Here is a 12081-nt window from a genome sequence, read left to right as displayed (position 1 = left end):
AAAAAAGATGCATGCAGCCGACACAGCAAAATATTTAGTTCTATCTATATATGCAGCTACTTCATACAACTTAACATCATAAATAATATCCCATAAGTATAGATATGGGTCTTTATGGACTACAAATCAACATGTGCCACATAAAAAAGCCAACTGAACAATATTCTGCCTGAACAAAAAGCAGTTTTCTAATTCTTTTCCCCTGGTCAGCATTCTACTTGATGTTTCGCCAGCTCCATGCCCTCGGATCACTGCACAACAATTGTCAGAGGCACAAAGCAGGGGGGAAGTGGAGGATGAAGAACAAGTGATTTAACAGAGGGATGCATGAAAAGAGGCTGTATGTTTGGTATGTGCTGGGGGTTACAAGCCCGAGAAAAGACAAGTCAGGCTTTCAGTTCTTTCAGTGCGTTATTGCTCGCACTCAGTTTGAGATGTGAACGTGGCGTCATTAATAAAGGATGATTGAACACTTCATATTCTTATAGAAATGGTCTACTGCATATATGGTGGGGGGCTGACAAAAAGGTCTCACTTCAGCAAGCTTTTGCTGAGCCTTAGAACTTTTGCTTATTCATAAGACTATTATTTGTTTATGTCCAGTTGCATAATTTAGCCCAAATACAGCGTGTGCTCGACTAAAAACTGCTTCTGAATATTTTATCTTTGTGCAAGGATAACTATGAGAGGTAGGAAATGGAGATTAGCTCAAATAGCACGTCCAAGTATATGATCAGTACGGCAAAATAAGGCGGAGAAAGGTACTTGGAAAGTAGCGTACATTTTTTTAATGACCTGCGTTATGAGTGGTAAAGACAAATGCAACTGACTGAATAGATGATTTTTAACAAGTTTACACCAAACCATGTGCCATAACAGCTTAGTATGTATTTAGGCTTACATGCAAAAGCTATTTTAGCCCCCAAATATCTGGTTGTGTGTGCCAGATGGCCATAGTAAAGGCTTTAATTCCCCAAAATGAAATCTTCTCAAGGCCCACGGAGAACGACGGGGAAGAGGCTGTGACAAGCATACACAAAGAGAACAAGAGGATACTGGTAATTCAGAAAAGCCTGATTTATCGGTTCTTTGAGGACATGATACTTTTCAGTGAAAATGGTGGGTGGGCATTCAATCTGCCTCTGTTAGAACGAGGAGGCCAAATACTTGCTTTTTTTTTTTCCCAATAACCCTCATTCAAAAGATAGTTTTGTGCTAAGTCATTGCTTTTAGCTTTGTTGCTGCAGAAATACCAGCAGCAACAGATTGATTGGTGCAACAGCAAAGCAGGGCAGGTGTCATCACTCAGGTATGAACCCACCCTGAGGGAAATGTTATGAATACACACGCGCACACGCATGCACACACAAAACAAAAAACGTTGGGGAACAGATAAACCGGTTATTTCTGAGAATACAAGAGGACGTAATAGCTGCACTCAAATCTGTCATAATACTCTGTAATATGGTCTTTGTGAACTCTGGTTATGAGGCTTCCCAGAGCTGTGGTAAAATCTGACTTTTGTCTGGATTACCAACACATTTGATCTAATACTACATGGAGCTGGTGCATTAGTGTTCAGGGCCAAGGTTTTTCTGTTTGGAAGTTTAATCCCGTGCTTTCCCTCAAACAAGATTTATATCTAAAGTGTGAATGGGAGGTTTGACTGCAAGGCTAGTACACTCCTGTATATGCCATTACTGATAATGAAGAGTGTGCAAGCAAATTGTCTACATTTCCTATTCAGAGAAATGGAGCAGAGGACAATTGTTCAAGGTCAGCAACTCTTGGCAGCATATTGATGAAGTGAGCTTGTCCCCTTAATTTCCAATCAAAAGTACGGCCCTCTACAGTTCTGTTGGTAGCAAGCCTGATTAACGAATGAGTCTTAACCTAAAGCAAACACAGGGACACAAGCCTGTGATGAGTCAGTCATCACATAATTCAGCATGCTCTCTCTTCTTTAAATAATGCGAGTACACGCCAGCTACGCTCACACTATTTCACTTCATTCTCAGTTCTTCTAAGAACACAGGTATGAATATTCACATATCTATTTGTGCACATGTTGTTCAGAAGAAGATATAAACATCTACAATAAAAAAGAAAATAATGTTGAATACTGTAACACCTGCTCTCTGTGCACGAGGTTGGAACAAGTGAGAACATGCCAGGTGAGATCTTCTTAATTAACATGCAATTCAAGTGCCTATTTTTCATAAAGGGTAGGCAGTATTCATACCAGTGTACATACTAAAACTGCAGTATTTCTGTACGGAGCTTTTACATTTGAGATATTCAGAGGCACCATTTTCACAGTGTTGCTGTTACTTCATTCAGTTTGACCTACATTTCATTTTTAATCAATGAAAGTGATGTTTGATTTGTGCTGTTGTGGGACTCCCATCACGGCTGTGACAGTAAGTCAGAAAAATGCAGTTGTGGTTTTGTTGAATATTGGGGTTTTTTTTTACAATTGGGTGTCTGACCCCTCCCCACTCCATTTCTATTCATTTACTCATGTTTATCCATCTAGAATATTCATTGGCATCCCAACATTGATCTGAAAAACATTTCCAGGAAGTCAGTATGTGGATGTCACCCTTTGTTGCCATTTTGCAGTGTTAAACAGCTCTTTTGTTCTACGCCGACCACAAACAGATGAGGCCAGCAGTCCCACGTCTGTAGTGACCATGCAAGACTCAGTTGTTTACAGGGCCCACAAAAAACACTTTCCTAACAACATAGCATGATAGATGATATCATCCTAGCATGAAAGAAGCGATGACACCACTATCTGACCTTCATACTCTTAAGAGGGATGAGCTCCCATAACCTTCCCTTGAGGATCAGATTCCCACTCGTCACAGCTGATTTGTTAAGACAATAATGAATCTCTTCAGTCTGCTACGAAATTACATTTCTCTGAGTGTATACAGTCAGACTGGACTGATCGGATTTTCTGCATCAAACTAGTACCGCACAGAACAATGCAGCCTTTTTAGCAAGTGAATAAAAGCATCCTCTACAGCTGCTGCTCCAGACCCAATTTTCACTTCTTAATAAAAATTCATTCATTCAAAGTATGACTAAATCTAGGATGATTCGTTTTTGATATGTAGACATTTGACTCATCGACACAAGATTACACACTCCTTTTGACAAGATGTGCTTAAATATCGAAACCCAGAAACGTACACACAATTAGAAACGAACACAATGGATTTCAATCAACACTATTTATCAAGAGAAGAGAAGACATTTCTTTCTTTTATAATGTAAAAACATTTCTTTTTATATTTAAATGCCAAAATCAACCATCCAAGAGAAGGTAGCTTGCTCTTGCCTAAAAGTGAAATGTGGTATTATTTAGTTTACAAGACAGATTGAGTTTTATTTCCCAGTCTCGTATTGACATACGGTGCCTGTGATCAGCATCAGACAGGATTAAGCTGATCTGTAACCTCTACTGGCATGTTTATCTCTACAATCTCTGATCGATAATGAGAACAAACAGTCTCAGCCTTATCTGTCAGTAAACAAAGAAAAAGAGTGGCTAGGTTTTGACCCGCAGATGCTTCACAGATCAAACTATGTTATTCACAAAAATGCATGTGAAAGGAGTTGCGACGAATGTAGATCTGAACTTGCTGTTTGAGGAACGTTGTATGTGGTCAATGCCAGTGATTCTATCCAGGCTGCAGCTGGTGAAGGGGCCTTCCTCTGTTCTCCTAAAACCACTGTATTTACAGCAATGTAGACAAAACTTCAAAAAGAAATGAGGGCTCACTTCAAACTGGAAATCTCTTGATCAATAAATATAGAAACACTCACTGTCTGGAGCATCTGGAGCATTATCTATGACCCCGGGCTGGTAAAACGGGTGCATCTGATTAATCTTGTTCTCCACTATGCCTTGCAAAAACAATTCCAGACCAAATATACTTTCCAACTGCTTCCCCAGCTTCATATGTCCAAATGACAAACGAGCTGAATCTGTCCAGGCACCAGAGGAGCTGGTGCCTGTACACAGACCAGGCTGTTCTCTGTATCCATGAAGTAATTTAACAACGGTGATGCCAAAGTGAGCGGAAACTAAAAGACACAGTTTGCCGAGAAAAAGCCAAATTGTACACTTAGTACACAGACTGTAAGGATAACATCAGAGTCAACAGCGTTCAATTCATGAAATGACAAAATATCCTTTCCAGCTCACACATGGTTGATGACCATGAAATGAGTGTAAACGTCTCTGAAGTTGCCAAGTCCACTCAATGGCACATGGTGGACAGCAGCATACGAAGCTCTAATATCAACTCTGGTGACGGGTTTATATTGGATAAGAATTCAATCTGGTCCGAAACTAAATGAGTTTAACCAGTGATCGTTGTGCCTCCACAAAAATCTGGGCCTGAACCTAATTCTTGCCCCACAAAGAACCCCTTTCAAAGCTGACAGGATGAACTTTACAATAGAATTGTGGACTAATTGAGAGGCACATTTAAAAAAAGAGGACGCCAGACAGTTCAGACGCCTTAATCTGTGATTAGACAAGTGGGCGGGGCATAAAGCTCAATGCTATTTGAGAGTTGACACTCTTAAGGACTCATGTCTCACAGAGGCTCAATGTTCACTTCAGGGCCTCATTTTGAAAAGAGTGAAGTTTGCAACTTGACTCCGTAACTTTTAATATGTGGTTGTAACAGACATTCTCAGCAAAAGACTATTGTAGCAAAATTTTGCTACTTTAAAAACACCTATGGTTGCTTCTGTTCATGTCATATGCTAGCAAGCTGTGCACTCTTTGTAACAGTTATGTACAGGCTCTTCATCTAAAAAGAACAAGCATGTTATATATGCAGCCAGCTACAGAAACAACTGTAATGAACAATGACGGCCTATACACTACCTTGCTGCACGACCAGACCTACCCAGAAAGTTTTCAGTAAATGTGTACCATCCCACCCCTAGAGAGTTCCACAATGACAATGTTTCATGTTTTCTCCTGCTCTGTCAGGTGCTCTCACTCATCCACACCAGTGTGTTTTTGTCTGAAATAATAGTCTCTGTGTTGCTGCTGGCACATACAGCTCAGGAAATGCCTGAAAGGGAGAGGTGGGAAATAAATGGAGCAAGAACAAGAAGGAGAGTAGAGTGGTTGAGAGACATTGTCCCCTATGTGCTTATTTTGACAGGATCCTCCCTGTGTCAGTGGACAGTTTCCTTGACTCACAAAGTTGGATATCATCTCTAACAGGGACCCCAGTATCCACCCACACGATCATCTGGCCCTTCTCCCGCTCAGAGGTCCAGGCAGGGGTAAAAACTTTTCCCCCTTTATGACGAATTCAAAAGGAGCTGTCAGAAACATGCCTGTTCTCCGTGACGCTCTGGGCCAGTTCAGCAAATCTTTTCAACTGATAATGCAGTCCTGCCCAGCCTCCCAGAGAGCAGGTTGTTGGTCAACAACAGAGAGGGAAGGGGGAGTTGCTAGCTGCACTAGCAACTCTCTGGTTCCAAGGAATGTGGAGTGTTCCTCCTCCTCCTCCTCCTCCTCCTCCTCCTCCTCCTCCTCCAGGAAAGTAGCGGAAGGAAACCAAGAGAATTTTGACACTTTTCAGGCAGTGGGCGTGAGCATGAAAAAGAGGAGCTTGAAGGTGCTGATTGGTCTGCTGTCAGAGAAGCGTGTGAACAGCATGATGAAGCATGACGAAGAGCTACATTTTTCTACAGCATAACACAAAACAAAACTGGACAATCAATCACAATATTTTTAAGATTTTAAATGTTTATAAGTGGTATTTAACCACATTGTCTGCAAAAGAAATGAATAGTAAAAGAAGGAAGTCGTTCACATTTTCTCGTTCATCTTGAGTATAAGCGTGTAAATTCTAGTCTTTGGAAAAAAATTTTTTTATTGTAGCACTAAAAAAGAACTATTAAAAATATAAATGTCATTGTAAATCCCAAAGCAAGTTAACTTAAAAATAGGCAACTCAGGATATATATATATATATATATATATATATATATATATATATATGCATAAAAAAACATGATCAAATAAGACAGATGCCCCTCGCACTTTGACAGAACATCAGCAAACAAACCATTCTGGTACAAGTGACATTTTTGTGTGTCACTGTCCTAAAGGGCACAGGAGATGGGCCCTGTTTGTGATTCAGGAAGCAGAGGATTAAGCTGTCGGTGTCTGTGTGCAGCATCTGATTACTCTCTCTTCGTTTCCTGTTATGAAATCAGATTACTGCAGCTCCCCTGCTAAGAAATACAATATCCAAGGCTTCAAACGAGGCGTGTCACGATATATCGTTACTGATGGCAACTGATATTTCTAAAAGTGATTATCTGTATTGACAAGTAGTACATTATTTTTGATCTTTTTAAAGTTTGACTGGAGAGAGTTAAGACTCTAGCTGTGATTCTGCCTTTCTTTGGTGCTAAAATTTAACTTTCCAGAGGCCAATGATGACGCTACTTTTTATACTCTTAACTGCAGGTGTGTATCTCCACAGTGACTACATGGCAGGGACCCTGTGTTTCATTGCTCTTCATGTTTTGCACCAACATCTTCAGTCTCTCTTAAAAAAAAAAAAGATCGGAGCTGAATCCAGACTATGTGTTCATGTCGTGTTTTACACGTGACATTCATGGCATGTGGATGTATGGGTGAATCTTTGCAGCCCAGGTTCACACAGACTTCATACAGAAGAAAAATAGTCCAATATCATGAAGTAGAGAATGTTTATTTGAAATGAGTTCTTAACTGAATTTAAACAAAAAAGAACTTTATCTTTAATCTACAGACGCTAACACTGTAGGGATGGACACTGGTAATCAATTCCTGACTTTTATAGGAAAACCAAGTGGGTGATGACAAAACTGTCTTTTCTTTATTTTTGCCCATCTGATCAGGCACAAAACTGGACCAGTTACTAACAAAAATCACTTCAAACGTAGTGATGTTGCCTTGAAAATAAAAATCAGCTATACTTTCTTACAATTAGGATTTTTGGACATTGAGCATTTCTTTTCTTAGCATATTATTGTTGGCAAAGCCAAAATCATTTCTAGTTTGGGATCTCAGCTGGATATTTACAGTCATTACTGGCCCCTCTCCCAATCTATGCTACACACACACACACACACACACACACACACACACCTGTATCAGCATCAGCAATGCATGTAGAAGGATTTATTATTGCAGGTTGTGAATTAACTTTTAAACTGCTAAGAAACCCTTGCTTGCTGAGGCCCATTCTTTAAGTGTGACTATAGCACTATGCTGACCTACGCATGAATGTCATTCCTTGTCATAGATGTGATCCATTCTGACAAAGGTTACAATTTTACATGAGTTTTTCTATGTGGTCAGAGCCATTAATTGCCGACCACACTTTCAGGCCCACTATCGCATCAATGTATTTTTTTTCTCCTTGAATATCGCTGGACACTTCTGGTACCCAAGTATCCTGTCAAATAAAACCACCAGTATGATGAAGACAGAGAACAAATACATTTCTCTCTGCATTCGTTTTTGGTCTCATTAATGTACTGTATGGAATGTCATGCAAATTCGTTATGTATTGAGGTTTTAAAGGGAGGCACAAACAGGATTTTGAATACCCTGGTTTCAATTTATAGTTTGCACGCCTCCAGCATTTTCTTTCAAAATAAAAATTTATTCCTTAATCCCTGAACAGTGTTGAAGTACATTTCAGGACTCCTCTTGTGCATCGTATCCCTAAGCTATCCATGGTTACTCAGCAACATTGCCAAAGCTCTGGTCAGCTATTTGGGGGGGTATATTGGAAAAGAGGAAGGGTAAACTCTCTCCAACCCCCCCCCCCCCACACACACACACACACCTCAAAGAGGTATTCTGTTACATTGTTAGACGGTTAACAAGAGAAAAGAAAATGCCCAGCTTATGAAAAATAAGATGCAACACCAAAACCACAAGGATTTAGAAACATTGAGGGTGGCAGACTGGCAGGCAGGGCAGTGCTGGAATAAAAACAGTGCTTGTCCAACCGTTCCAACAGTTCTGCCAAGGATGGGATTGCCATAACACAAAACTGGCGAGTAGAAACGAGTCAAACACTGTATCACACACACACCAAAGCAGCTTACAGTTGTCTTTAGACACCACAATCATCCAAGATAAAAAGATATGTGAAAATGCCCAATTAATCTGGCTTGATGACTTGTTATAGTCAGTCAGAATAAGAAATACCACAACAAGCCTGTTTTTAACAAGTACTTTACTGGCACACTGCCATAGGAATGTCAACAGAAAAGCTGTCATAAACCACAGTCCCATGCTAAGAGGCCTTGACAACATTTTTTCCATTGTGATTGAATGTTTTCAACTAAGCACCACCTTCAAGGGGTCTGCAGTGCTCAGGAAGGTTAACTTTTAAATACTAATCTTGTAATTACTAAGTAGCGACATTATAAGTACCACAACATTATAAGAGCACCACAACAAAATAAAAGGCAACTGTTACCAGTGCTATGCCTTCTTTGAAATGATGCCACTTGGCTGGACACCAACATATGCTAAGGCCTAGTGGAGAAGCAAACAGCTGCACACAGAAGGGCCAAGCCCCTGAAAGAATGCCAAGGCAGAATCCCCAACACAGGCTTTGGGCTGGGCTCCATGCAAGACCTTTCACACCAGACGAGGATAGAGGATCTCACAACACAGAGGGCCTCTCTGGTCAGAAAAAGGAGTGGCTAATTACTCTTCAAAATCCTGCGAGAGCTATAAATCCAAGCCACAGCATCAAGCATTAAGAACAAATTTTGAATGATGATTGGTCATGATCTCAGATAACATTTACTCCATTCAGATGGCGTAATTATCCAAGACATCAACAAAAACATGTGTCAAACAGTCACTACAGATATTCTACACAATGACTTCAGTCAATGCCTCGGCCCATTAATAATCCATTATTAACCTCATCCTTATTCATCTTTAATACTACACCTAGCATGTCACCTACGAGAGAGAGGCCAGCTGGTGTAGAGAAAGAGACGTGGGAAATTAAATGGTCGTGTTAGCCACAATCTACGGCTTCAGCTTTTTCTGCAGGCAAGGGGTTTTAAAACATAATAGAGGCAGCTGTCAGAGGCCTGCTCATTCTGAAGATGCACCCATCCAATTTCTCGGTTCCAATCCAAGTCAGATACACATCTTTCCCCCTTTAATATTATCATTGTTGTTGGTAAGGTGGTTCCTCTTACCTCATAAGGATGTACTAAACCACACAGTACTTCCTCTAATTGAAGAGCAAAAAAACAAAACAAAACAAAACACAAATTCATTAGATTTGAAACGGTGTGTATGCATTGGTGGTATGTCTAAGATTGTGTAAGTGTTTTCATGGTGCAATACAAGCGAGGGTGAGGAATCTAGAATGGCAACACTCCAATTTCCAGTGTGTACAGCAGGAAGTCAGCCGATATTGAAAAAGTGTGAACACTGGATTCTGAAATTTCCGTTTCAATTGCGCACTCCAGTCCCAAAAACAAACCTAGTAGATTAAGTAATTGTACATCAGTTTAGTGTGTCTATAGAGTCCTAAATATTTCATGTCAAACATAAGGAGGGAAAACAGATCAAGTCACAATCTGATCACCACACGAAGTCGATGATAATTAAAGTATCTTGACACAGCAATTCCGCGATGGTCGGTATCATGCAAGACAATTAAGCTCAATACATAACAATATCTTTCAAATTGAAGAACATATCCTACCTAAAAATCAGGAATCTATCGATTCAATTGTTGTTTTATCAGTTTCACAGAAATTAACAACTGAGATAAAAAAAAAAAATACCAGCATACCAACCAACATCGATGTGCCTGTTTTTAACCAAGAAGAATTAACTAAAGGTCAACACAATCGAACTGTCCTTTCTTTCACTAAAATAAAAGAATATTAATTGTATTTTCAACATCGGGATTGGCATAAAAATGGTTCTACGGTGTAGAATTACAAAGGTTTAACTGTACACACACACACACAGTCCTTATTTCCATCTTACTTGGTTCAAATCAGCTGAGCTGCCACAGACAACACTGACTATTATTCATGATACAGGAGAGCTACCAGTCACTGTAAATATTTCATGTTTTCACTTGTTATGATTTAATTCACTCTTGCATACTCATACAGACACTGAAGAGGCAGCAGGGAAAGGCAACACACACACACACACACACACACACACACACACACACACACACACACAGGGACTGTGGAGGAAACCCTCCCCTCCGAGCTCTTCCAATGAGTGGAACAGATCTAGGTCAAAGCTGATTAATGTACCCACAGTTCCCGAGAGGTTTCTGGTCAGGTGGCAGCAATGCCTGCTCATTGACGATGCATACTAATATTACTGAACACAACTGCCATGTTAGACTTAAACAAAACAAAAAAATCGCGACATGAAAATAGGCACCAATACAATGACCGCCAGTAAACGTGCAAGTGTCAATCAAAACAAGGTGCTCTCAATCTTTTCGGCAGCAGCCGGACCAACATGACCGACGGTGTTTGTTGTGGATTTATGGCTGTATTTCACGAGTTAGTTGAGTACACTTACATATCAAACGATCACGCAAAAAAAAAAAAAAAAAACCTGCGGATTTCGAGGGGCTAGCCAGCTGGTGAACTGCCCAATAGCACAGATAGTTCATGACACGGTGCTGAGCGATGCGTCTACCTATTAAACAAGCAGCATCCATGCCATTTATTGACAGTTGTGTTGCTATTGTTTAGCATTTAAACAGAAAATTAGTTCAAGCATAGACCTATGTAAATGAAGCATGTATTTAATGTCTGCAAGGCTTTACTACACAGTCACAACGCCAATGTTAAGCAGCATTAACCCCTACTAGTTAGCCGAACTTTGCTAGCTAGTTTGTCAAAACGTTAAATAAAATACAATACAAGCAACCAAATTTCACCAGAACAATATACATTATCAAGACTAAATACAAATAACGTGAACTTCCCACTGTGGTGTTTGTGTCGTACGTGGAAAATAAGCATTAGTCCCACTCAATGGACAGTGTAACGTTAAAATTCTTTAGCGTAAACTCCAGGAATGTTGGTGGGTAGCTTTAGCATTAGCCACCTTGCTAGTTAGCTTGATAGTTAGCCAACCCGACACTGTGCAAGAAATGCACGGCAGTTTGTTTCTCCTGCTTATCGTTACAGTCAACGAGGGCGTTGTTTGTCCAACACTGGCCTCGCACATATCGCAAAATATCATTAATAAACATTACCGCTGATGGTATTTACGTAAACAGTGTTAACGTTACCTCGGCACACAGCTCGGGGATGATCGGTCTATCTCCCAAGTCGCAAAGAGGTTCATCGGTACGGGCATGCTGCCGGAGCCCGAGCCCAGGACCACAGCCCCGGCTAGAGCTCCGGCAGGGAGGGTTGTCGGTGCAGGTCCACTGCCACCACCGCTGCTCGGGTTCAGGAAAGCGGCCCGGACGCCTCCTCTCTCTACAGCCGCCGCCATCATCACCTCCACTGCCGAGGGAGCAGCTCTAGCTAAGTGTCGGACGAACGCGGGAGCCGCTGTACTGCGTTGCCTGTACTGCTCCTCCAGACTCCCGGCTCCTCTGCTCTCTGGGACTGGAGATGCTGATAGTCTGGGCGGGGCATGCCACTTCGGACGGGGGGCAGCACCTCCCTGCTTTTAGGGTGGGACGCTTCACACTTACCCAAACCTGAAATATACCAACATTTACCTAGAAGCATTTGAAGGTACAGATAAGAAAAAAAAAAATCTTAAAATGACGGAATTAAATTCAGCCATTAATCTAAAAACGACATAAAATGACCAATGACCAATTTCTAAATTTCATCAATATTTTTTGAAACCATCATCTCAAAGAATTTGAACAACACTTGCCTACTTTGGCATGTTTTGCACCTGCAATATGATAGTAATGTACGCTAAAGTATCCTGAGGTACCAGGACAGAATTAGAGCAATAATATAGACGAAGATACACAGGAAAGGTTAAAA

At 40.7% G+C, this 12081-nt stretch overlaps 1 protein-coding gene across 3 annotated transcripts in view; it reads right to left on the bottom strand.

Moving 5' to 3' along the window:
* LOC147247878 (phosphofurin acidic cluster sorting protein 2-like) overlaps positions 1 to 11697 on the bottom strand; it is a 48861-nt gene extending 37164 nt beyond the window's left edge. For all 3 annotated transcript variants that reach the window (XM_086179910.1, XM_086179911.1, XM_086179912.1), the window contains exon 1: positions 11361 to 11697. In XM_086179910.1, coding sequence (XP_086036036.1) covers positions 11361 to 11572 — 212 coding nt within the window. In that variant the 5' untranslated portion in view covers positions 11573 to 11697. The remainder of the gene's footprint in view (positions 1 to 11360) is intronic.
* Positions 11698 to 12081: the final 384 nt, after the last annotated feature.

This window comes from Aulostomus chinensis, chromosome 16, assembly GCF_037954235.1.
Source record: "Aulostomus chinensis isolate RoL2024-O1b breed Wild chromosome 16, RoL_Achi_v1.0, whole genome shotgun sequence".
In the NCBI taxonomy this organism is placed as follows: Eukaryota; Metazoa; Chordata; class Actinopteri; order Syngnathiformes; family Aulostomidae; genus Aulostomus; species Aulostomus chinensis.
The sequence above is the reverse complement of the archived record's forward strand: the minus strand, read 5'-3'. Positions and strand labels throughout refer to the sequence as shown.